At 39.9% G+C, this 25613-nt stretch overlaps 2 protein-coding genes across 2 annotated transcripts; one reads left to right on the forward strand and one right to left on the reverse strand.

The window, feature by feature from the left end:
- Window positions 1-1092: 1092 nt before the first annotated feature.
- On the reverse strand, window positions 1093-11195 carry jam2b (junctional adhesion molecule 2b). The gene is made up of 10 exons (XM_031734634.2): window positions 11031-11195; window positions 7858-7923; window positions 7327-7437; window positions 7046-7195; window positions 4227-4408; window positions 4011-4119; window positions 3811-3918; window positions 2155-2173; window positions 2020-2062; window positions 1093-1876 (listed from the first exon to the last, which is right to left on the reverse strand). The coding sequence occupies exons 1-10, from the start codon at window positions 11071-11073 to the stop codon at window positions 1838-1840; spliced, it is 870 nt and encodes a 289-aa protein (XP_031590494.1). The 5' UTR covers window positions 11074-11195; the 3' UTR covers window positions 1093-1837.
- Window positions 11196-16265: 5070 nt separating this feature from the next.
- Window positions 16266-19825, forward strand: si:ch211-160b11.4 (probable serine/threonine-protein kinase kinX). The gene is made up of 6 exons (XM_031734686.2): window positions 16266-16378; window positions 16731-18116; window positions 18248-18330; window positions 18442-18579; window positions 18768-18879; window positions 19368-19825. The coding sequence occupies exons 1-6, from the start codon at window positions 16336-16338 to the stop codon at window positions 19433-19435; spliced, it is 1830 nt and encodes a 609-aa protein (XP_031590546.2). The 5' UTR covers window positions 16266-16335; the 3' UTR covers window positions 19436-19825.
- The last annotated feature ends 5788 nt before the right edge of the window (window positions 19826-25613 follow it).

Raw genomic sequence — 25613 nt, forward strand, 5'->3', positions numbered from 1 at the left:
CATCACAATGGGGAGAACAAAAAGCACACAAGGAGAATGACAATAGAGCTACTGTTCGTAGACAAATAATAGATAAAGGCATCCTGTAGCCACAGGCCTGTGGTCTCTGATGGTATGAACAGATACAGCCAGTGCTGCACTGCTCTCTAGTGGTCAAGTGAGGAATGTAAGGAATGTGTGCGCATTCAGAAAGCTGTTTGCTACAAATAAGTGATGAAATGAGGACTGCTATAAAATCTTTCATCTTTAGTATTAAAAGTTTTGCACATATTAGCCTGACTGGAAAGACAAAAACCCACAGAGGGGATAAGAGATCATATCACACAAGTCCTTAAAACCACATGTCAGAGTGGGTAAGCAGAGGAAAGCACATCAATTCTGTTGTGCTTATGTTCGCAGAGTGCAGTAATAATCAGTTTATTTATTTCAACATTATTTTTACAGTATATTAAGTAGTTTGAATGACTTTTAAAAGTAATTTTAGTTCCCAAATGAGATGTCTCTCTTTGACACCAAACGGGTGGCAAAGAATAGCATAGTCACTCATTTTGGAGCAGAATAGATGAAAGAAGGAACACTATGAGTGCAGTTTAAAGATTTGTGGTGTGTGAAGGACAGGTACACTGTATTCAATCTGAATGGAGCTTGTTTGTTTTGATGTTTTCTTTGTACACTTGCGTATTCCTTTTTTATTACAAGAACTATTACAGTGTTTTTAGTAGAAGTACTAGAAAAACATTTCTCTTTGAGCAGCAGACAATTTGTTTTTATAAAAGACGCCAATAGAAATGTCAAATGTTAACAATATGTGGGACAAGGGGACACAATGTTGTGCAATCTTACGTAAAGTGGGAGTTTTGCTGTAGTTCAAAAACTTCCAGTGTGGGGTAAAAAAGCATTTGGAAAGTTTGCTTTGAGAGCAGCTCCGCTCAAAATGTTGAGGATTAAATGTAAATCCTGTTTCTGTTCTTTGAAATTTGCACAAATACTTTGAACACATACTGACATTAATGTCACTGCACAAATCAGCATATTGTACTTCCTGCCCTGAGTGTGTGCCTGACTCTGTGACAGTAAATTATCCAGCTTGAATTGCAAAGAGCTTTCTTATCCTTTCTTTATTGGATAAAAGTCATCACAAGATTTGAGTACAAAACATTTACAAAGCTTCCAAAACTTCATTCAGTGTGTGCAGACACCTGTTCATCTCTCACTCAATTTACATGATCAGAATTTAAGCAAATACAACCAAAGATCTAAAAATACAGAAGAGATCGGCTTACAAATAGGTTTAGAAAAATATCTAAAAACACGAAGAGAAAGATAACGACATATAAAATAGTATCTCTATATGTAAATATTAAGTGAAACCAGGAAGAAGGATTCGATCCAGGGTTTAGTGTATGCAGTAATCCTGTGGGTGGTTAGTTCCTGACCAGTAGGTGGGACTAAAGAGCCAAAACAATCTCTAAGTAAAGGTGGAAAACCGATTTTAGAAGTGTTTTGAAACACTGAAGACAAAGAACGTCATGAAAACAGTTACACAGCATTTGATAAAGTGGTAATGTGGTCGTACATTTTGACGTGAGCTTGAGCTTCCTTTAAACTGTCAGTGCGTAATTTTATTTACAAAGCAGCAAACTTGTTGCTAAATTCATGTCTTTGCTTTTGCTTGAAGTTTCAAGAGGCCTCGATCTTCGTCTCCATCCCAGACGACATCGAGCAGCCAACCAAAAGCGCTGCGACAGTCGAACAACCTCCCGGTGTTTTGAGCAGTAACTGCAGTTACTTTAGATTTTTGGATGGTTTGATGTCAAAGAGGAAGAAGGCTTCGCCCTCAGATCATGAAGGACTGAGTTTGTTTGTAGTGCTTGAGCTGTAGGGAGCAGAGACATACAGTGACACGTTTCCTTTCATTAGCTTGTGCCTGGTGTTATCGGAAACTTATCAACCGTTGCATTCCAAATTAATGCATGCAAAACAAGCCCTGATTTGATAACGAGGCCTTTGATCACTCACGTTGCGGGTGGGAGGAGGAGGAGGAGGGTTGTAGGACTTGGTGCTGAAAGGCAAGGGGGAGGGCAGTTTAGTCAAGACTTATTATTTTGTAATAATAATAAGGGCAACATGCAGAGTGGAAGAAGAAACACCCACCTTTTTGTTTTCTTGCTCTCTGTTCGAATAAAAAACAAAGAAAAAATTAGTCAACACGTGAAAACTTGGCAGTTGTGGTCACAATACCTCAATTCTGGCTGGGAGAACTTGAAAATGCAGAGAAGATTTGAAGACTGAAAACTGAAGTTTTTCTTATTAGTTCCTTCATTTAGTCACCAAATGTGTCTTTCTGTTATTTGGTGCTAAGTCCGGTTGTGCAAAGAGGGTTTATTGGTGAAAACAACTGCTTGCAGGAAACAGTGATAAGAAGAGCAGTAAAACAGTAAAACTGAAAGCAGTAAAATCCAAACAATTGAAAGGCTTTTTTAAGGTAAGGCTTTAAATACAGGAAGGATTCTTTTATGGGAGTATTTTCAAATGGTGGAACTGTATTACTATATATATCAGAGTTGTTTTCACTATGTTTCTAACCTTAGTGTTGTTTTGAAAACTTTAGCATGGGTGACTACAAGCTGATCAGAAGAATAACCAAATGCTTTCCGCAAAAACTAATCATTTCAATATGAAAGACTGGCAAAGAGGACCGCTTCCACCCAAATAGCCCTTGGATATTTGATAAAATACCATGTTCAGAAACATATACACATGTGATTGTTCTCATACTAATTTTGTTTTAAATTAAAGTTTGTATTTGTCAACCTAATCCTGTTCCAGCCATCGAGGAAATTAGTCTAATCTGGTATAAAATAGTATTTTAACTTCTTTTATAAAATGCTGAATCCATTCCTGACAGCCTAAAATAATAGCTGCTCACTCATCTCGTTGCTTAGGTGCAGATCAATAAATTGACATGCACTCTGAGAAACAAGTCCAAATGGCTAAATATAAGTGAAGGTATGAAAATTTAGGCCAGGTAAAAGTCTTTTAAATCTGCATTCCTTCTAATGGCCTGTAGCGGGCGACTCTGTGGAACCAATCCCACTACTTTTGCCCCAGGACCACAGACTTAGAAACCAGTCAGCAGTGTCCTGGCAACCACTGTTTGCTAGAGAAAGATGTGTATTCACCAACTGATTGGTGAGTGGTTGCTGGAAGTTGTTCACAGCAAAAACGTGCTGCAACAAATACCGCTTTGCAAGTTGTTGGCTTGTGTTTGCAGGCAAGTCAGCATCTAACTGCTTGGAAACTGCAGGCGACCATGGCAGTATGCAGCACCTACTTTGCAACCTACATCAACCACTCACCAACTAGTTTGGGAACACACATTTTTCCCTAGTAACCAGAAATTGCCAAGGGGGTTCCCTACATGTCTCAAAGCCTGTGTGAATGAGGTTTTATAAGATTTACTGCCCTGGTAAACGCTTTGTAAAAGCTCATGATCTCAGTTTTTAGTTCATGTTCATACATCTTCATTTAAAACAGACGATAAAGTACGATATGCTTTCTTCAGTGAGTCACCTTGTAACCAGAGACCCTCTGAAATATGGTTACATCCAATTTCTAATGACAAAGATGTCCAAATATAAGGATTCACGATGTGAGTAATGTAACATCAGCTATTTCAATGCGTGTGGTCCAATCTCTCTTTCATAGCAGATTAGAGAATAATGCAGAATTATTACATGACAGGACACACTAGAGTGTTTTTCTCACACACGTAAACACACGCATCTGTGGCAGCATTGCACTACTTACTTTTGCAGCAGCCTCGGCGTCGGCAGACACACACACAGATGCAGCAGAAAAGCATGAACGCTGCCAAACCTGCAGCACCTGCTATTAAAATCGTCATATTCAAAGGATCTGGAAGGAGCAGAATCAGATTTTTTTTTTCAACATTTGGTCTCCAGAGCATGATGCATAATCATCAGTGAGTACTTTCTAAAAATACTTACAGTCAACAACTTTGAGTTGTTGGGCCACGCAGCTCTTGGGCGCCCCGACACTGTTGGAGGACTCACAGCGGTACATCCCTGCATCCATCTTGGACACACTTTTAAACTTCTGCTCCAGACAAACAGAGACAGGCAGCAGGGTACGAGAAAGGAACAACTGTTGTGTTTTCTCTACATTATAATATATTGTATTTGCAAATTTTAGGTAGCACTCACCAGTGTGCCCTTGTTTGTGTCAATGCTGTAAGGAGTCTCTCCCGTGGCTGTTAGTGCCTTGTTGTCTTTGTACCAGCGGTAGGTAGCAGGAGGCACACTCAGCTTGTCCTTACAGAGAAGCTCCAGGCCTGACCCCACAAACACGGAGCTTGGCACGTTACAGGAAGGGACATGAGGCGGCACTGAGAGGGGGGAAGGACAGAAAAGGGTAAAACTATATATTTTTAAAATATATTATGTTTTCAATTTGTAAGACAACACGAAAGTCTCCCAACAAATGCTTAAAATGTTAACATCTGCACAGTGTAATATCACCTAATAGACTTTTTTAGGCAACACTAGAGAGATCTGATGATTCCTTTTATTATAAATTATGTCAGATTGATGTACTGATCTGGCACTAGTGGCGACTGGATTAAAGTGGGAAGTGCATTTCCTGCAGCAACAACCAGGTGTCTATCCGGCCAAACACGCTTCCCATACATCACTCCAGAGATATCAGTTAGAGTGAGGCTTTCACACGTGCCAGCTGGGAGGCTGCCAACCAGGAACTCCACCAACAAAAAAACAACATTTGCGCGATCATTCTTTTATCTTTACAATGTCCACAAATGACCAACATGTGAGCATCGGCCTTCACTGGAATCCAACAACATAAAAGAAACTGTGTGTAGAGTTTTAGCATAATATGAAGGCACGTGTGACTTTACGACTTGAAGTAAGAGCGGCAACAGAATTTATCCATGAAACTCTTATTTTGCAACCATGTTATTTTTGTGAAAGTATATATGTAATCACCTCAAATGACATTTAGATTTAATAATAATGAGTTTTTTCTTTTCAATAAGTTGGTGAATAATCGTAAAGAAAATGAAACTACGCTGAAACAAAACAGTTACGCTGTTGAGAATGCAGTTGTTAATTGTAAAATTTCTGTGGTTAGCCAAATATATCTCACAGTATACTCTGTAAACTTCATGCTGCAAACTGCAAAACCCCCCAAATCTAATTTCTCTTTGGAAATGTAAATAAAATGGGAATAATTCAAATATCAACGGGCATCCGAAGGTACATTATTTCTACTTGCATGCTGGACCTTCACGTGGAAACTAGAAGCTTGGATCTTTGTGCTATGGCAGGAATGCATAAACCACTGAGTCGTTATCCTCGAACCTCAGAGAAACAACCATATCTCTTCGAGCAGGAATGCACAAAACAGTCAATTCATTTATAATTTCTGAAAGCCGAGCGAGGCGATGTAGACTTTTGCCTGAGAGACTTGAGGTCAAACGTTCAGTGCAGAGTATGTTCACACGTACCGCACAGGGAAGAACACAACATTGTGTTTCCTGTAAAAGTACCATATGTGTCTTGATGAAAAACACAATGAAAATAAAAAAAAATATACATACATTTTTAAAATTATGAATCCCATGTTACTTTTTCCATTTTCTCTCGTTTCAAGCTGAGGATGTGTCAAAGAAACCACTTTTACCTATTTCTAAAAGATATGAAATGGCTCTATTTTCTCTTTGAATGAAATGTCAAAATGGAAAATGGCTTTGACATCACAAAGTTCATCTTGAACTGAAGTGAGATAACCTAACATCTCCCATCATATAATACCACACTTCACTAATGGCTGGTGGGTGTCTGGCCTAACATTCATAGCAGCAGGTGGCTGATTTGATTTCATCTTGCTTGCACTTTTACACATTCAAGTTTTAAAAATGTTAAAACACAAGAAATCAACCTGCTTTATTAACACCTATGTACTACCAAGCCGCTCGGATATTGTGTAACAGCTCATTCACGCTCACCATTTTCGGTGTGATGACGAGCACCATACAACAAAAGTGACAGGAAAGATCTCTGAGATTTCATTGGATGTGTCCAAATTCAGGGATTGCATCCTCAAAAAGACGTAACGACAGAGACGCACATAAGTTCTTGGCTGTTAAACTGGACGCTCTACTCTATAACGTGCTGCTGCTGTCACCTAGCAACCATTACAGTAGCAGCTACATGTATCTTGGACAGCACTGTTTGACAGAAATGGAGAAAATCTTTGTTCTATTTCATTTATTTTCCCTTAATGGAGAAAATTGTGATGTATCTGTTGTTGAATGACATGGCATTCGAATATGCACAACATTTGTCGCCTCACTAGGACGTAATTGAAGGATGACACACCTTCTTTTCCACATATACGAGCGCTGATGTGGAGGTTTTGCCTGAGTGGAGACACCTGATGTAAACAGTACAGACCTGTGGTGATTTCACCGCCTGTGCAAAACAACCCATGTGCCAAGCATAATGGAGAGTTCTACTAAAGTTAGCATGCTAATAAAGTCATGGTGGTCCAAAGGTTAATGTAATATGGCTATAGCCTGAGATGGGGTAGTTACTCAGAGTAGCACCCTGTACAGCAGTCCAGTATAAACGGAACAGGCACTGAGGTAACAGTTAGAATTTTCTATCCAGAGCAGAACGGATTCAGAGTGGCTGCTGCACGCTATCGAGAAACTGCTTCTATCCTAAATTATTCCACATGTTGCACCTTTAACGACTGTCCTCACCCGGATCTGACAATTCAGGTGAGGGAGGCTTGTGTGAATCATTTGCAGTTATTTTTGCACTACAGTCACATTTAAAAGATTTGTTGTGAATCCCTCCTGATTCCACCGACATGTACAATATTGTTTCACATGTCACATCACAGGAGCTAAGTGCCATTGACTAGCACCCTGAAATAGTTTCACCTCTTACACAGATCTGTCCTATCCTTCTCCTTATGTACGTTTGTAATATATTCATACCAAGAACATTAAGTGTCACAGTGGCCTCTCCGAGGTTGACGTGATCCTCGCTGGCTGTCACCTCACAGCGGTACTCCCCTGAATCTTTCTGAGTGACGGAGTGTATGGTCAGCGTCGCTCCCTCTATCTTAGCCCGTCCAGCGTAAGACCCTAAAGTGCAAAAGATGGAGAATGATGAACGAAGAAAACAATCAAAGCAAAGTGTCAGCAAACATCAAAAAAAGGCTACACAAAATCTTCTTTATTAAATCAGGGTAAGTTAAAAACGATCTGTCACTCACCAGTGAATTTGTGATTAAAGTAAACAAAAGTCACCCCCTTTCCCTTCTTCTTCCACTCGATTCGAGGGTTCTGATCTTTCTCTGTCTTGAACTCACAGGACAGCACGGCGTCTAAAAGGAAAAGAAACAATATTCATCTTTAATCCTTACGTTACAGTTTTTAATGTCTCAAACTCTGTTTTTTACCAACTCATGCACACTCATAACTACTAATGATGTATTTCTTTATTTATATCCATGTATTCTGAAATATATTCTGGTAGTTACAATTTTCAATAAGGAAGAATGCTCAGTCAACATAAATGTGTTTTTCTTTAGAGGAGAAAAAAACAGAAATTGTAAAATGTGATATTAGATATGTTTATATCCACATTCTAACCAGAGTTAGTTGTTTTCCTATTATTTGGAATTGCAATAGGTTAAATATGAAATATCTTTTATTAAAATGAAACAATAAGACTGTGGCCATTTTAAGATAGCAGATAAATTATGTTCAGGAATGTGAAAAACTGCAGTGTTGTAAGGTCTCACCAGTGTGCTCGTGAACCTCCACTTTGGGTTTACTGCTGCTTACTGTCACTGATAAACTGACAGGACCTGCAGAAGAGAGAAGATCAGCGTCCTGTGAAAGACCAGCTTTACTCTCAGACCATCGAGTACAATCTTTAAATGTTTACTGGAGAACATAAATGGAAATGTTAAACATCTTTATAGTTTCAGATCAAGGAGCTACGTGGGAACCATCAGAAACAAGAAGCTTACTCATATGTAAACAGGACGTTTGTGCTGTGGTTTTTGTGTGGAAGCAGTCGCACTCACACACATTTGACTTTCCAGTCAAAGTTTAAAAGTTCAACTGGAAAGTCAACTTTTCCAGTCAAAACGTTTGAAATTCCAACTGGTGCCCATAAACATAGTAATACATGCCAACAGAGACAAACAGACGCTGAGTGTGGAGCTACATCCTGGTGGTGCCAGGAGCGGTGTTGTGCAGGAATGCAGGTGATGGATGGCCCTCTGACAAGCTGCTTTAAAGCGACCTGATAACCCCCTTCAGTGATCTGTCCCTTCAGCACACGCAATCAAACACCCACGTTTACCTCAACATTAAGCAGACGCCTTCAGAAAGAGATAAAGAGAAAATAATTTAGAGTGACGTTCCACCTAAAAAATAAATAAACGCTTGAAACGTGGCTGTAAAATCTGACTTTTATATTATTGGCAAGCAATTTTGCTGGAAATAAAGTTTTTATTGTAGAACTTGGAAGCTTCGCAGAGGTTGTTGTTACAGGATACTCCCTTGACATCACGTAAACTGGAGCGGAGCTGCTTTGTGAAACTTAAATGTGTCACGTGACCATCAGTTGTAGGTGTGCTTTAAGAGAAAAAAAATAAACATTTAAAAGCAGCAGAGAGGAGACTGGTAGTAAAACTGAATTACATAACAAGCTTGTACTTGAGGATTAAAGACGCAGAGAAAGTGGGCTGGAATGGTCCTTCAGTTAAGTCTGATAAGCAGATTAATGCATATTACTGACCGATGAGTTAATTTTTCATGTGCTGTAGACTGACAGTATGGATTATGCTCAGTAATAAGAAAATAATGATATCCCACAGCCCACTTACGCTTTTAACACATCTTTTTTATTTTATTTTATTTTTAACGGTGTTCAGAGTTTTAGTCACTCCGTCCAGCAGAACTGAGTGACATTTTTTTAAGTGGCAGGTGATTTCAAATAAAACTTTTAAACAGCTCGACAAATACGACAAATATGTGGTAAAAACATTGTGTGAAAAAGTAAAAAGAAAAAAACTTCTGTGCAGTGTTACACAAAATAACTGCTAATAAATGTATAGTTGTAAATGTGAGAGATGGAGAAAGAGGTAAGAAAAGAGAGGACAAGAAGATTTTTAAGGGTAGGGAATGGTCATCATTGCAGTATTGTAGTGAAGTTTACTGGTGCACAGCAGGCTGTGTCGTCCGTGGGAAATGTTAGGATGTATATCAAGGGTAACAAACATCGGTTTATTTTTAACATGATGATTCTGATTAGACTCGCTCTCTGAATTCTAACTGTTATATTAGCTGGATTGTGTCAACAGCTGAAAATCAGAAACCTCTGCTTATATCTTGTTTTTAAAAAACAGTTAACATCAGTGTAGCAGCACAGGTCAGCTGATTAAAACCGCTACAGGTTACAAATAATCTATTGGAGCCCAAAAAACATCATATTGTAACTTATTTCTTAGTAATTCTTTTTCCAATGCTACACCCAAACTTAGAGATTCCCCCACCTGCCAAATCCCACTTTAACCCCTGACTACAGATGCATGTTTCTTGTGTGGCACACTCTGTGTGTGTGTGTGTGTGTGTGTGTGTGTGGTGCACACAAAGCCATTCTTTATGACAGTAACCTTACCCTTCTCAGCTGGCATAGCATACACATGCACAGACATCTGTAAAACACACTTGTGAGGATCTCTGCTGACTGATCCTGAACACCATGAACTCTTTTACTTTTACTTTAATGCAAAACGTCAATCCAAAACCAGTTATAGCATCTGACAGAATGCATAATAACTGGTGTTTTAACACTACATATTTCATTTTATTTAAACGTACACTTGAAAAACCTAAAACTTAATCCGCTTCTACTATAAAACGTTACATGTTTTTAGAGTTTCTGCTGTTTTAATGAGACATTGTAACCCATATGAAAAAGTACCTATGATACCTCCGGTGCAGTAATGAAAAAATATTTTCTGTCAGTCTCTGTAAACAAACAGATTGTAATCGTTTCATCTCTACAAGGACTTTTGGTCCTCACATGTAAATATAAGAAAGATCAAAACACATGCACGTCAAAGACGCAATTAACTGCGTAAAGCATGTTGTTTGGACGGCAGCCTTTGGCCTGTAAGATTCCCACAGCAGCATCAAATGCATTCTTTTTCTCAGATATCAAATGCTTTTTCATCTCAGTTCAATTAACAACTAAGGGTCAGTTAGGGGCTATCTTCCCTGAAACTCTGGGATCTCAATCTCCTCCGCGGGGGTCACGTGATCCGTCTCATCAGCCCGTGGATCTCGGGTTCAAACAGCATCAGAGCGGGTTCAGTGTAAACATGAAGCCCAGCCACTCCCTGCACAATCTCTACCCCCGCAGCACTCCCCAAACACATCGCGCCTCCTCCCCGCTGTCTGTGAAATCACGCACAAGCTCTAAAACTCGCACACTAATAATCAATCAATAAATATCAGAGCCTGGTAAATGCCCGTATTGACACTTAACCTACATGCAGTCGTTTCTAAAGTTGTTCATTTGGCCCAGAATTATATTTTGTTTCAGTGGCCTCTTGCAGCTTAATAAGATCAAACTTGAGTTGCATAATCATGGTAAGACGATGGTATGTGTTGTTTTCTTTAGTAAAATAAAGTAGGTCCTTAACTGTTATACTGCAATAAAATGAAGAAAAGAGGAGAATATGCGTAATTACATATTTATAAGTCTGTAAAAGGTCTGACATTAAAATAAATAAATGCATAAAACATGTAGTTAAACTTCCCATCGCGTATGAATACATGTTTGCACTGTTACTGCTTATAAATGTAACGTAAAAATTGGCTGACTAAAAGCTACACACTTGGTGATTCAGTATCAAAACAGAAATTGTTGAAGTTTTGAACACAATAAAAAGCTCACTGTGCAAAATGGTGATGAGCAGAGGCAACGCCAGCATCTTCATGGCTTTTCTCGCGGTGTCGGAGCACTTTCCTGAGGTCTGTTGGTGTCCGTGGGACTGGAGCAGATGAGTTTTACTCTAAACTCTCTGCAGCTTCTTCAAGTTTCATGTGCAACGGACACGTGCGCGCTCACGTATCCCGGACAACTTACGGGGCGCGTGCACAAGTTCAGGGTGACCACCCCCTCTTCTCAGACAAAGCTCTCAGAGGAAACATGAGCCTTTCTTTCTGACAGGGGGACCTGCCCGGCTGTAGTAGTATCGCATACAGAATGAGAAAGGAAGCTTTTGAATGGTTCTATTAATACTTTAAGGTTATGAAAAAAATGACAAAAAACAAAACATCAAAGGTGACACAAATTAATTTAAAACATATTTCCTTTTTAGAGAACAATAGAAATAGTCAGTTCTTCAACTATAAGTTACAGGGAACATAATTCAGCCATTAAACACCAAAGCTTTTGAGGATACAGCATGAAACACATTTTGTTAACTAAATTGTCACTAAGCTCTTTGGAATTTTTTGTACATCACATCATTTTTTAGTCTCTAGAGACCACAGACTGTATATAAAAGATGGAAATAGATATCATCAGGGTCACCCACTGGCTTTGTCGCCTCAGCCTAAAGGCCTTTAAAATCCCTGTGAATATTTCGTGAGTCAAAATATTATTTGGACTCACCTATTCTTAATGCAGCAGTTCGACTGACCATGTAATTTCACTGGCATTTATTTTTTCTAACCAACCGCGATTTTTCCAATTTTTCATGTCAGATCAACAAGTGCGCTCATAGACTCTGTGAAAGGATTTACCTGCCTCCACAAATGTGCTCCCAAGAGTTCATCTCGTGAAAACTGGATGAAACCAGAATCTCCATTTCCTCCTTTTCTTGTTTGAGAACATAAGGAGCAGCTTATCATCTCTTCATATTAACCTCCTGGTTTTTTTCCACAGTGTGTTTTTTGAGGACGAATTTTCCTTAAAAAACATGCAACGTGTTGGGTGTGTATATAACTCACACGGCAAGTTCCAATCTGTAAAACTGAGAATTTTGTGTCGCTTTTTCACAACATGTTCAGCGTATGATGGCCTTTAGTTTGCTGCCATCACAGTATTTTGACACCATATGTGAGTGAGTACATTTGATTGAGAAGGTTGAGTGCTAATTTATCTGCTAACGCTAGCTAGCAAGCTGAATCATTCTTTCCCCAGTCAGGCAAAAAAGAAACATCAAAATAATATTTACATGTTTGTTTGTTTTTTAAAAAGTCAGTTTAGCCTTTCTCTGACTAATATAGTGTTAGCCACTAATGATGACTTAGACCTCAGGGCGTTAAAAGGTTCCAATAGCAACAGTTTAGTGACTGCAGAGGCGAAACCTGCTGACAGCTGCCTGGTCTGGAGAGTCAAAGCAGCCACACCAAAACTCTAGTATCAAAGTGGACGAATTATAGAAAAAAAATTACCCAAAATAAAGTTGTTATAAAAAGGAGAAAGTAGCCATAGTTACCAAAACCACAGCAAATTTGCTTTTTAATTAGTGCTGACAGCGTCAACACATTATCGAGCAAACCGCGCTAACGCGTTGACGCCATGCAGCCCTACGTACGGCGCGATCCACGGTAACTCATTAATGGAGATTTGCCGCGTTAATGCAGTTATACCATTAACATCATTTTAACGAGATTAACGCTGACAGCACTATTTTTAATGCAAATAAATGCGCATTTCAACGTCTTTTTAGATTGACTCGCTTTAGGAGCCAGCTTCAAGCGGGCCATAGAAGAACTGATGTTTCCGACACATCACGCAGGCTTCAGTTTCTAGCACTGAAGGTTGTTGCTTGGTAGAGACAAACTTAACAACTTAACGAAAGCTAAAAAGTACTGGATGTACATTCATCGTGTAAATAATTTTTATATGTTATTCATCCTTTACACAAATATTGGTGAGAGCAGGTATGAAAACATGGACCATTTAAAGTATCCAGATAACTGTGTTTTTGTTTGTCAACTCCAAAAGATATGATCTTTGATCGATATGATCACAGGACAGGTGTCTTAAGGGTCGATTGGTGGAATGTGTTTTGTCTCGTGCACATTTTGAATGAATGACCTTGGAAAAATTATTTCTTCAAAGCTAAACTTTGAAGAAACTGTGAAGCTGGGTGCAACAAAGGGCTCCAAACTCTGTCATGCTCGAGGAACCGTTCTCATTTCCACACTCATTAAATCATTGTGATTTTACTCTATCATGCGTTCCGTGAATCTGTTACATCCCTTCTCTAGGTGTCATAGTTTAGATATTTATCTGTAAAGAACAGAAACTCACGCAGTCAAATCGTTAAATCTTCAAACACCCCTGTTCCAAGTTTTCTCCATTCATGAATAATGGCTCTCACCGTGGTCCACCAGAGTCCCAACCAATGCAGCAACTCCAGAACTGCAGTTATAGAGGTAACTGTACTGTAAAGGGCTTTGTTCATGAAAGGCCTTTATATAGTACAAATAAATGTATTTGATGCCTTTATGTTTCTACTTATTTTAAGTATTTCTTGGGAACACGTATTCCTTTGTCTGAATATAAAGAATGGAAATCACAGAGGTTGGAGTTTTCCATATGTCTGCAGTGATGAGTCTAAGTCGGAGAGAAGTGGCAGCTGCTGCTGAGCTACTGTGTCTCTGGCTATTAGGTTTCTCACCACCAGCGCCCACACAACGGCACATTGTCACTCATTCTGGTTAACGTGCACACATGCTTACATTTGTGGCCATATGCACACACAAAGACACACACAGGGGACATACATCCAGACACGTGTGCGTAAGTACACACAAAGAGAAACAGTGAAACACTAACTCCCTAAATCTCAGCTGCAACACCTGTTCACAATCGACAGTCCCAGCTGCTCTGCACGGAGCGGGACACACTGATGTCATGTAACACACACATACACATGCATAACAGCACATCTCAGCAACCACTGCTCACTTTACACAAACATACAGAAACAAAGTCAGTCAGATAGTGAATCTCAGAGGACGGGCGACTTTCAAATGCACGGTGACCTTTGATAACAGCAAGCAGCAGCTGTCCACCTCACACTTTACTACAACAAAAACCTGATTTGTTCTTTGTAAGAGCATAACCAAGAGATGCTTCAGGGAAACCTGATCCAGCTATAACTGTAAGCGTTATTAAAAAGCAAAGTTTTAAACATAATCTTAAAAGCAGAGACAGTGTCTGTCTCCTGAACCCAAACTGGGAGCTGCCAAAGTTATCAGAGATCCCAGTTCTGTTTTGTTGATACCACTCAAACCAACAACCTTGAGCCACACTATGAGATCAGGAGTGTCGCTGTGCTCATCCTTGCTCTCATCACAGAGTTTCTGAATATTAAATAAAGTCAGTCATACAAAAAAACAAAGAGAGACTGCAATAATCCCCATGGTGTTCAGCATAAGAGTATCTAACATACTCTTAGAAAGCAGCAATCGACTGGGCGACGATCTCTTTCTTAATAAATCAAACACCGACATTCAGCAACTTGTAAAACCTGAACATGTCACAGAGGATCAGGATTTGACCACAGTCCATGAAAACTGAGCAACACAGCTGCCATTTAATGTTTTGCTTTGGTTTTGTGGAAACTGAATGGAGTGAAAATCCAAGTGACAACAGGTGCACTGGAGAGGCAACAACTCGACAACCCTCCCAAAAAAGGGAAAGGCTTTGAAGGTGGTGGCCACACACTGGCTCTGTGCTTATCGCCCCCCCGGCTGATTTTTCTCTACTTTTGCTTTCTGTTATTGTCTGTCACTGCTGGTAATATGAGACGGTCCCTGCAGCACATTTAGGATCCACAGATAGTGCAGCTCCTCCCGGATGTCACATCCATAGGTGCCTGACATGTTTCGCTTGGATAAACAGTAATTGCTTCCATTAAATCCATCAGAGATTTTCCTTCATATGCATTTTTTTTCTGATTGACTACTTAAAGAAAGCCTGTCACTGTAAGGGTGTGAGAACTTTTTCCTTAGATGTGCATTAAGGGGTTCATTGCTTTTTGCTGTATTGTTGTATTGTTGCTTTAATGGTAGAAGTGCAGGGAATGAGAATGAGAAGCCTAACAACATCAAAACAAGCTCCATATCTGATAAACACCTTTATTTTTTCCTGTGAAGGGATGAAGATATTATATTTGCATGTAAACCAGATGGAGAATATTTACATTTCATTGCACTGAATATTGATTTTATTTGCTTTTACTGCAAATTAAAAGCACTGGTCCCGATTTTGTGGCATCCAAGAGAGAAAATGATAATAATAATAATAAAATAATAATCAGTATCTGACTGTGTGGCGGGTTATTGTGGAGACACATGACAATTATTTCTGTACAAACTTTTGATGTCATAGCTTGTAAGGTTATTTTGTTAGGTAAATAGCAACATGCCTTACTAGGAAACTATATACTTTTATACTGTATTTTTTTAAGACAGTCTTCAGTTTTTACTACTCAGTTGTAAAAGGCTGATGAAGTGCTGTCGTCACCCTGATGTGTGGGTGGGAATCATGGACACCTAATTTTGTAAATACGATAACTCCAGAAGGAAGTCATCTATTTTCAAAGTGATAAAATTGGTGTAGCTACCAAAAATCTTTGGAAGAGTTTGAATCTCAGCGATGCTGAACTCAACATCATGGTCAACGTTCTAGGATTTTCACATTTATACCACAGATGCATTTACTAGGAGGCTTAGAGATAACACCGGCATCCGCCAATATTTCTTTATATCTGTTGTCAAGCACGCTTTTTGTTCTACTTCCGAAAACTATCAAAGTTCAACCAAAAGATAAACAAGCAGTTTATGTTTTCAGTTTTTATTTGCTCACGTGTCAGGCATCGAAAAACAAGTGCACGTGAAAACAGTGATTAGATTTCATGTCTCTTACTGACATCATTTATTACTCTGATCTGTTTGGAGGTCAGATCTCTGCGTCAAGTCTGCGGCCCTGAACAACATGAACTTTATACTTCACCAGAAGGAAACAAAGAAAAAAAAACAGCACTTTAGACAAGATAAGGGAGGGGGACGACCCAGCTTTATGATTTTATGAGAAATTTAAATGAAATGGGAGGGACTAACACTATTTATAAAGATTCAAAGTGCACAAGCCAACAGTTGAAACCCAGAGGCTAAACATTATTGGTCAATCAGTCTACAGTCCTAGAAACCGTTTTACAGATTTTGACATCTAGATGAAGATGAAGACACTGGCGCTGCTCTCACTGAGCCTTGCAGGTGAGAGGTTGCTCGAGGGTGACCGATCTGTGCTCTTTACAGTCTTTTTCTCCTAAATAGCTGAAATCAATTTAGATTTGAAGTCATTTGCAAGGTGTAATCAATCAAATGAAAACATTTCTTTCACTCTATATGAACTGCTTTATGTAATGATTATTTTGCTATTTTTAATGGGTTAGAACATTTATAACTTCACTTATGTAGTGTTTCAAAACTAAAGCTGGTTTGAGGATTGTTAGCTATTGAACTGAACGGGCCTACCAGGCTCCCCCACAATTAGAAGGAGATCACCACCAAAAAAACGACACAGCATTTGTATACTAAAGTTTGATGTCTGTGTGATTTTTTGCAGTGGCTCTGGCATTGCCAGCACTGCCCCCCGGTGTGGAAAAAAGTCCAGTTTTAACTAAAGAAAATCAGCTCCCTCTGCTGGGAGACTCGATTCCACTGCAGGGTCATGTACAGGTGGAGAATCCTGCACCACAGGCCATACTACCCCCCAAAGAGCAGCAGGAAAAAGAGCCTGAAGAGGACTTGAAGCAGAATATGGCAGAACTAGAGGTTAAAGTAAAGCCAGATGAAGAGCAAGAGGTGAAAGTAGAGCCTGAGCCTGAGGCTGAGGTGGAGAAAGCAGGTGAAGTGGAACTAGAAGTTAAAGTGAAGCCAGAAGTTAAGGTGGAGGAAAAGTCTGAAGCACAGCAAGAAGTCGAAGCAGAAGTTCCTGTGGAAGCTGAGGCTCAAATGCTGAATGCAGAGGCTGGTGTGAATCCAGAAGGTGAAGGTGACCAAGAGCTCAAAGATGACCCCGAGTTCCAGGTGGAGTCAGAGGTAAAAGTTGAGCCGGATCAACTTCTAATGGAGCTAGAACCTGAGGAGAAGCACATGTTAGATGAAGAAAATTATCAGGAGCCTATGCAGCTTCAAGCTGACCCTGGTCTGGAAGAAGAAGAAGACCACGAAGAAAAGGCAGAAGAAGCAGGAGAAGCAGAAGAGGCAGAGGAAGAAAGTCACAATGACATGGTGGATGAGTTAGAGGCTCTAGATGATGACAACATGTTTGAATCAGAACTGACAGAAGAAGAAAAGGCTGCATATGCAGAATTTCAGAGTCAAGATTCACTTGTTGAACCTGAGCCAGAGGAGGAGGATGAGGAGGCGAAAAATGAAATGGTGGATGAACCAATCATGGAGTTAGAGCCTCTGGATGATAGCAATCCAGTTGAACCTCTGCCAGAGGAGGATTTGGTAAAAAATGAAGTGGCGAATGAGCCAATCATGGAGTTAGAGCCTCTGGATGATAATAGCCCAGCTGAACCTTTGCCAGAAGAGGAGTTGTTCATGAGGAAGCGGGACTATGCTTTAGATCAAGAACCAGTGATGGAACTGGAGCCTGAGATGATGGAAGAGCCTTTTCAAAATCCTGGTATCTTGGAAGAAGGGCCAGCGCTGGACATAATGGAGCAGCCAGTGTCACTTATGGAAAACTATTTTCCAAATGAAGAAGCTAAGATGGCGGTGAGGGCTGAAGAACAGGAATCCCCACTCGCAGGGGAAGAAAACTCACTAGTGCAGCTCTATGGAGAGCCAGAAACAGAAGACCAGATTGAGCCTGATGATGGTGAGCCGACTGGTCTGGTGTCAGAAGAAGAAAATCAAGATCTGATGGAAGCCACAAAAGAAAATCGTAGCAGGTTCAACATCTGCCTAAAACTCTGTCTATCAAAACGAGCCATGCTAGGTAAAATTCACACACGTGCACAAACACCCACATTGAATATGCACAAAGAAAGTCATTAGAAATGTAGACATATGTGCATATCCTGAGGCCAGCTAGTTACTAAATGTTGTAATCTCGCATTTTCACCACAGGGCAGCGCTCTTGCCCTGGTGTGGTACTAGGAGAGAAGTGTTACCAGTTCTTTAAAGAGCCAAAGACGGCTGCAAATGCTGAGGTATTCATGCATCCTCTGTAATTCCATTTAAGCACCAGTGACTCCATATACACTCAGACACCTCCAGAAAACACTGACATTAATGTGGGTCTTTCACTGTTTCCTTTTTAGCTGTTTTGCCAAAAGTTCCCCGGTGGCCATCTGGCCTCCATCACAAGCACTCACAACCACGCTGAGCTGATGAAAATGATAGTGAAGGAAAATGGAAAGTATACGCGCACATGGGTTGGAGGGCTTCGATTTCTAGACGTATGTATTTTGAGCTGGGGATCTCTGAAGGTCTTGAACTTGCTGAACGCACAAAATAATGATTTACCTTTGTACTAACTGCACCACGTGACCTTGTTCGTGTCCCTGATGTGTTGCATCTAGAGACTCGTTAAGTTAAACTACTGCTCAGCGTGATTAACTCTCATTAATCTCTTGTTACATGTCAGACTGGTCGCTTCATCTGGTTGGATGGGTCCAAATGGGACTACACTGATTGGCTGTCAGGGGAGCCCAATAACACAGCAAATAAGGAGAACTGCCTGGAAGTCCTGCCTTATGGTATGAGTCGGTGTACTGCAAGATGTTTATTTTAGTTCATCTTTCCTCCATTTGTGTACATTCATTTTTGTTGTTAGCATTTTTTTAGCCTCACTAACGCACAGATACCCAGTGTTGCAAAGCTGAAAGAAGGTGGTGGTGCCTGTGAAAATTTATGCGGAACAATTCTGCAATCTAGGTGCAATTAAGCTCCTAAAACAGTGTTTATCTGTCTATACTTACATGGACATTCTTTCTTTCTTTCTTTAAAAAGATAATCTGTCTGTGTTGTTGCAAATTATGCAAAAATGTGCAGTTATGTTAAATCGAACTTTTCCCAAACTCATAAGATGGTTCTGAATTAATTGTTCAACTTGAGTTCAGTCAGTAAGAAGTTATGTTACTGGATAAATATGATTAGTGTATTCAATAAAGCTGAACTGATCTCACATTTAATTATTAGACACACTTACTTTATTTCTTACCCCGTGTTTGTCCGTCTTTTTCAGGAAACGGGAAGTTTAACGACTTTACGTGCTGGGAACCCCAGGCTTTCATCTGCTCCTATTACAATTAGTTAATGTACAGTGAGGTGTTTTTCTTTTCCTTGTCAGATGTTGTGTGCTGAGTTTGAACTTTTTTCCCCCTTTACTTGCAGTTTATCTTAAATTTGAAAGTAAATGATTAGACACCATGATCTGTCAGCATCTGTTAGTCACGGGACTCTTCATTTACCTGCATTAACCTCAGTTAGGACGGCTCTGATTATTTCACATTTTAAAGTACATTTTTTGTAAATGAGTCCCATCCGTTTTGTTTAAATGCAATATTGCCTATTTGGTATTTAGAAATATTAAAAAAAAAAAAAAAATGAAGTCACATTTAATAAAGTTAAACAAAATGTATGGACGATGTTGTTTTTGATAATACTCGCTTGTTGTGTAAATAAAGAAAAATTGATATTTTATTCTTGAGTTTTTCATTATTACTACTACACTTTAAGTATAGTTAAAGTATAGTCACTTTGTTGTTATTACATGTGTTTAAGAGCTTTTTTTTTCTTCTTTCTTATTATCCTTTATTATTTGTATACATAAGCACTCACCTGCCACTTTATTAGGTGCATCTGTTCAAATTTTTGTTAAATAGAAATATCACCCAATCATCTTGACCCTGTCAAGTAGACAGTCTACATTGTGCCATTTGTGACTGCATTATTAATAATTAATACAATATTACTATGAAAAAGTGCTTTTGAAGAAGACAAATCTGAAAATGTGACTAGAAGCCCTGATAATTAAAACCAGTTTTTATGTGAAGGTCGGGGGATTTTTTTTGACACTTTTTTGTCTGTCCGAAACCAAAGAGCGCTTTTAGGTATAATTAAATACTTTTTGTATACTCTGGACACTTTAATAAAATCCCTGAAAATGTGACTCGAGACAGCTGTGAGTTTATGTGGCAAATGAAGTGATACTAATGCCACAGTCTTGCAATAAATCATACACTCACAAAGGTTAAATGGGGCTTTTCTTCAGTACTTGAGTGCTCAAAGCACTTTATATAATATGAGTCATTCACCTATTCACACACATTTATACAAACACTCAAACATTCACACACTCACACACAATGAAAACATCAGGAGCAACTGGGGTTTCAGTGTCTTGCCCACGGATGCTTTGGCATGCAGATTGGAGCAGCGAGGGATCAAACCACCGACCTCCCAATTAGCAGAAGACCAACTGTAAGCCAAAGCCACCGCTTGCAATGTAGAGACATGCATAACCCAAAAATACATCCTTGATAATGACCATAAAACTTAATAAGAATTTTTCAACAAAGCTGAAGAATTCAAAACTTTCAAACACACGATTTAATGCAGGACTGTCACATAACATCGACTGTTACGAGATGCTCTATTTGACTGCCGTCAGTCAAGGCAGCATTGCAAAGTGAGAATGAGGTTTAAATGAGCCTCCATCACATCCAAGGCCCCATATATGGCAACCTCAGCAACCCACGAAGACCCTAAGAGAGCGATTTGTTCTTGTGCCCAGAATCTTTAATGGTGATAAAAGCTGTTCACATTCAGATTCCAGATATCATATTCAATGCCTGCATCATTTCTGTCTGCTTAAACGCTTGATTACGTTCTTCTGTCAGAGAGGCAGTGATGCAGTGACTACCATTCTTAACTACACCCTTTAAAATAACAGGGAGCTTAGCGCCCATTAAGTGATGTATTCACACAATCACGCTGCACACGGGGCTACTGTAAGCCCGTTGCAGCTCACGTGCTGCTGTGTGTGATGGTGACTCATTTTCCGCTGGCCTACACAACCTTTTCCTGACCTTTAGACACGGAGGTGAGGATTACCAACCCTAAGGTGATGACTGGCAGCTCTTTATCCTTCTCTTATATTTGCTGACCGGTCCACCACATACTCACACACTATTACACTATTAATATTCAAAAAGATTCAGCTCAGCATTGCATGAGTTATACTTTGACAGGTGAGCCTTGGTAATTCTCTTTTGTTCCCCACCAGGAAAAATGGCGTTCCCTGGAATTAAGAGATCCCAGTTGAATGTGTATCTTCGATCTATTAATAGAGAGCTATCTCCCAAAGATTTGCCAAGCATTGTGTGGCTTCATAACAGACTGAGTACATTATCGGCTATGGTTTATCATCATTAGAAGGCAGCTAAATTTCATCAGTAGTGATTAATAAATTAAATCCAGTGGGTTGGGCGACATAATGCTGCCCTGCTGTGATGGAAAGCTCCAAATACTTTGACTCATTACCTGTGTTGCTGTTTAGATGACAGTGACTCAGTGTTGGTTGTTACCGTCTGTCAGTTCAAGTCATTTTCTAACCTCATGCGGCACAACCAGCTGTTTCCTGGCTGCTCTGAGTGTACACTCATGCAAAGCTGTGAATCCTCCCACCTAAAGCTCTACAGCCGGGCTTACAGCTACTTGGTACAGTGAATACCCCTGTATCCATGGTCAGCCTGGACTCCACCGCTACGACAAAAACAGACTCTGAGCAGTGTTTACAGCACTCCCTTTTATAGAGATGATGCATACCAGCACTAATCTGTTTACTAAATTCATCGGTGTTCATCATGTCAGTCCCACATAAACAAATTACAGAATTAAGCATCCTGTTTGTTTTGCTCTGAATGACATTTCTAAACTGCCAGATAACATCACCAGATTTTAGCAAAATATATGAATATATATCCACAAACCTAAAGCAGTATTTTTCAACATATTGTCATTTTAGAAGGCTTTCAATTTTGAGTACCTTTTGTGAGTAAACCAGTGGTTTGATAAAGTGGATAAATTGTATACCATTAGAATAAATGAAAGTAAGTCAGCATGTTACAATTTTTTACTCAAATCTTATTTACCTCCTAATAGTAATGGACCTTGATGTAATGGACCCACTTTATATTTTTTATCAGAATTCTCTCTATAGGAGGTAGCACGGTGGCACAGTTGTTAGCACTGTTGTGCCCACTGGCTGTGGGCTTCTGCGTGGAGTTTGTGTGTTCTCCGGGTACTCCGGCTTCCTCCCACAGTCCAAAGACATGCAGTTAGTGGGGTTAGGTTACGTGGTGAATCTAGATTGCCCATAGGTGTGAGTGTGAGTGTGAATGGCTTTCTGTCTCTCTGTCTTAGCCCTGCATCAGCTTGGTGACCTGTCCAAGGTGCGCCCTGCCTCTCGCCCTGCAGTAGCTGGGAAAGGCATCCAAACAGGATGGATGGCGAAAACATATATAAAGTAAAATGCCACTCAGAAAGCACAGCCCTCTATCCTTGCAGTTTTAAGCAAACAAATTGGAGCAGCACCAAAATGAAGGGGTTCTTATTTGCTCCACCACTTAAATGAGTTTTTGTGAAATTTAACTTGTTCATTCTTGGGGGGTTTTCCCTACACCTTGGCTTTGGTGCAAGAAGCGGTGGTGAATTGATCGATAGGCAAGTGGAAGACAAAAGACAATCAAACTTGTGAATAGTTGAAATTACAAATCATCCATACTTTAAGTTTTTAATCTATTCTGTAAAGCAAGACACTTACACTTAGACTGCTTTGTAAGTATGGCCTAGTAGTCTGACATTTTGTTTAGAAGACCAAATTATATCGTATTCTTACTTTTTCTCAAGCAACGAATCTTGCAGCTTATTCTGCATTTTATCATGAACTCATCAGGCTAGCTGTTTCTGTTTCCATTCTGCGAGTCTCTGCTCTGAACCACAGTTAAGCTCTAAGTTCTTGACCAAGTGATTAAATGTCTGTCATTTGTGTACAGAATCCATTTGAGTCACAACTGTGCATTTACAAAACTTCACAGGTGTGTAGTAGGGACCAAAAGACGACTAGTGAGTGTTTACACACTGACTTATTGATGGAAAAGCATCGGGAAGAAGAACCCGGGCTTCTCAACAACAAAGTTACTGTAAAAGAGAGCAAAATGATGCGATTGATGAAAACCACAAACTGCCAAAAGGGAACCAACATGCAGACAGTAAGCAGTGAAGTGAGTGACTAAAGGATAAAGAGAATTCATATTTAAAGTGAATGTAAGTATATGAACTGGTCACATGACATAGTATATGAACAAAAGCTACCTGCACATTATGCCTACAGGAGCTTTTATGACATCCTGTTCTAAATCCATAGCCATGCAGTTGGTTGGTCCCCCCTTTGCAGCAGGTTTTCAGTCATCTAGATCATGGTGGTCTTAACCCTCTACTGCATGACTTTTTAATTTTTGGGGAAAAAAATATTTCTCCCTATTTTGGGGGAGCTTTAGGGTCCCTAATAATATATCAATCATAAAATTTGACACTCTACCCCCCCCCCCAACAGATATTGGTTTGTTGCTTCAAGGCAACACTGTGCGACAAGGGTAGTAAAATGCCAAGTTATTCTATAATAAGTTGTATTAGTACAACAAGGATGAACAAATAAATAAACAACAAATAAACAATATAAACATTTCACAGAACAATAAAACACCAAAATACATCCAACATTTGATCCTAACCCCATACATACACACACACACACACACACACACACACACACACACACACACACACACACACACGTTGTGTTTCCATCACTTTTGTGGACATTACATTAACTTACATTCATTTCCTGGAGATTTATCCTGACCCTACCGATCACAAGTCCCTGCCTGAACCTTACCCTAACCCTGACTCAAGCCTTCACCCTAAAATTGAATGATTTACCTTGCAATTTCTCCCCATAAAGTAGGCGAGACCTCACAATGTGAGTGTGTAAACAAATTTGTGTCCCCACAACAATAAGTAATACACGATCACACACACACACACACATAGCAAAATTGGTATGGCCCGAATTTGGCCCACATTAATGTGCTTACATGGGCCCACATACCGCAAAAGAATGACGGCCCTTTGGTGGCCCAGACCGGGTTTGCCAGAGGTGGCCCACATGGGCCAGCACAAGGCCAGTTTCAGACACCCTGGTCGTCCTGTGCTGGCCCATGTGTGGATTACCTCTGGCAAACCTGATCTGGGCCACCAAAGGGCCGTTATTCTTTGCGGTATGTGGGCCATCTGTAGGTGATGTGCAGCCACGGGCCAGTTGTAGACACACTGCTGGCCCTGTGCTGGCCCAGAACAGTTTCAGCTCTGGCCCCACATGTCAGCATAATGTGTACCTTAATCAAGCCATGCAATAACAACATGTGCCGGAACATGCAAAACAGTGCAAAAGTAACATGCCGAAACTCTGTTCAGACAGTGAATGGACTGATTTTTATATAGCGCTTTTCTACTCTACTCAAAGTGCCGAATTGATACCAGATCCTGGCCAGACCTGCTTGCTATGTGGGCACTAACACACACACACAGACACAGTTACTTTACCAACTGACCCCTGACCCCTGAGCTCCTAAGTGTCCCTCAAACCTCATTCAGGCATCCACTCCTCTACTTCACTGTCACTCCCTGAAAGCTCACTGTCCTCACTTTCTGAGGACAGAAAGTGCACATTCCCTTGGTTTCCTTCCATAAAAGGTATTTACATCCATGTCCTGTAATTATGAGTAGATTGTAAAGTAAAAAACATTGACTATGATCATATAAATGCACACAAACACATCTCTACACACATATGCAAATGCATTATATTGCCTGAAAAAAATTGGGCTAACTGCGCAGTGTTGCCTTGAGGCAACGAATGAAAATTAACAGTTTTACTGTATAAATAAATTTTAAAAAGTAGAACAAACAATCAAATATGCTTCTTAACATATTCATGCACATCCAAGTATTTTTTAATATACATTTATTTCACTATAAACATGTAAAATAGTGCTCTTTATCTTGCCTCCTAATGGAGATGGCTCTCATGTAGTGCAGCTTGCAGAAAGGGTTCCTCCTCCTCCCCCCCCCCCCAAATGAAAGTCACACCAACCTTCAACTCATCATTTTATTGGAAAGAGATGTGCCTGGTAGCATTATTTGAAAAAAAAAAAAAGGTTTTTTTTTGAAGGGCCAGTGTAAGGCATGAAAATGTGGTTTGTTGCCTCAGGGCAACGCTATGCAGTAGAGGGTTAACAGCTTGAAAACAGAAGGGAATCCATGAGAGGTGAAATGTCCTAAAGAAGTCCAGTTACCAGTGTTACCAGTGTTTCTGTGAGAATTTTTGCCCATTCATCCAGAAAAGTATTTGTGAGGTCAGATACCT

This window comes from Oreochromis aureus, linkage group 16, assembly GCF_013358895.1.
Source record: "Oreochromis aureus strain Israel breed Guangdong linkage group 16, ZZ_aureus, whole genome shotgun sequence".
Lineage (NCBI taxonomy): Eukaryota > Metazoa > Chordata > Actinopteri > Cichliformes > Cichlidae > Oreochromis > Oreochromis aureus.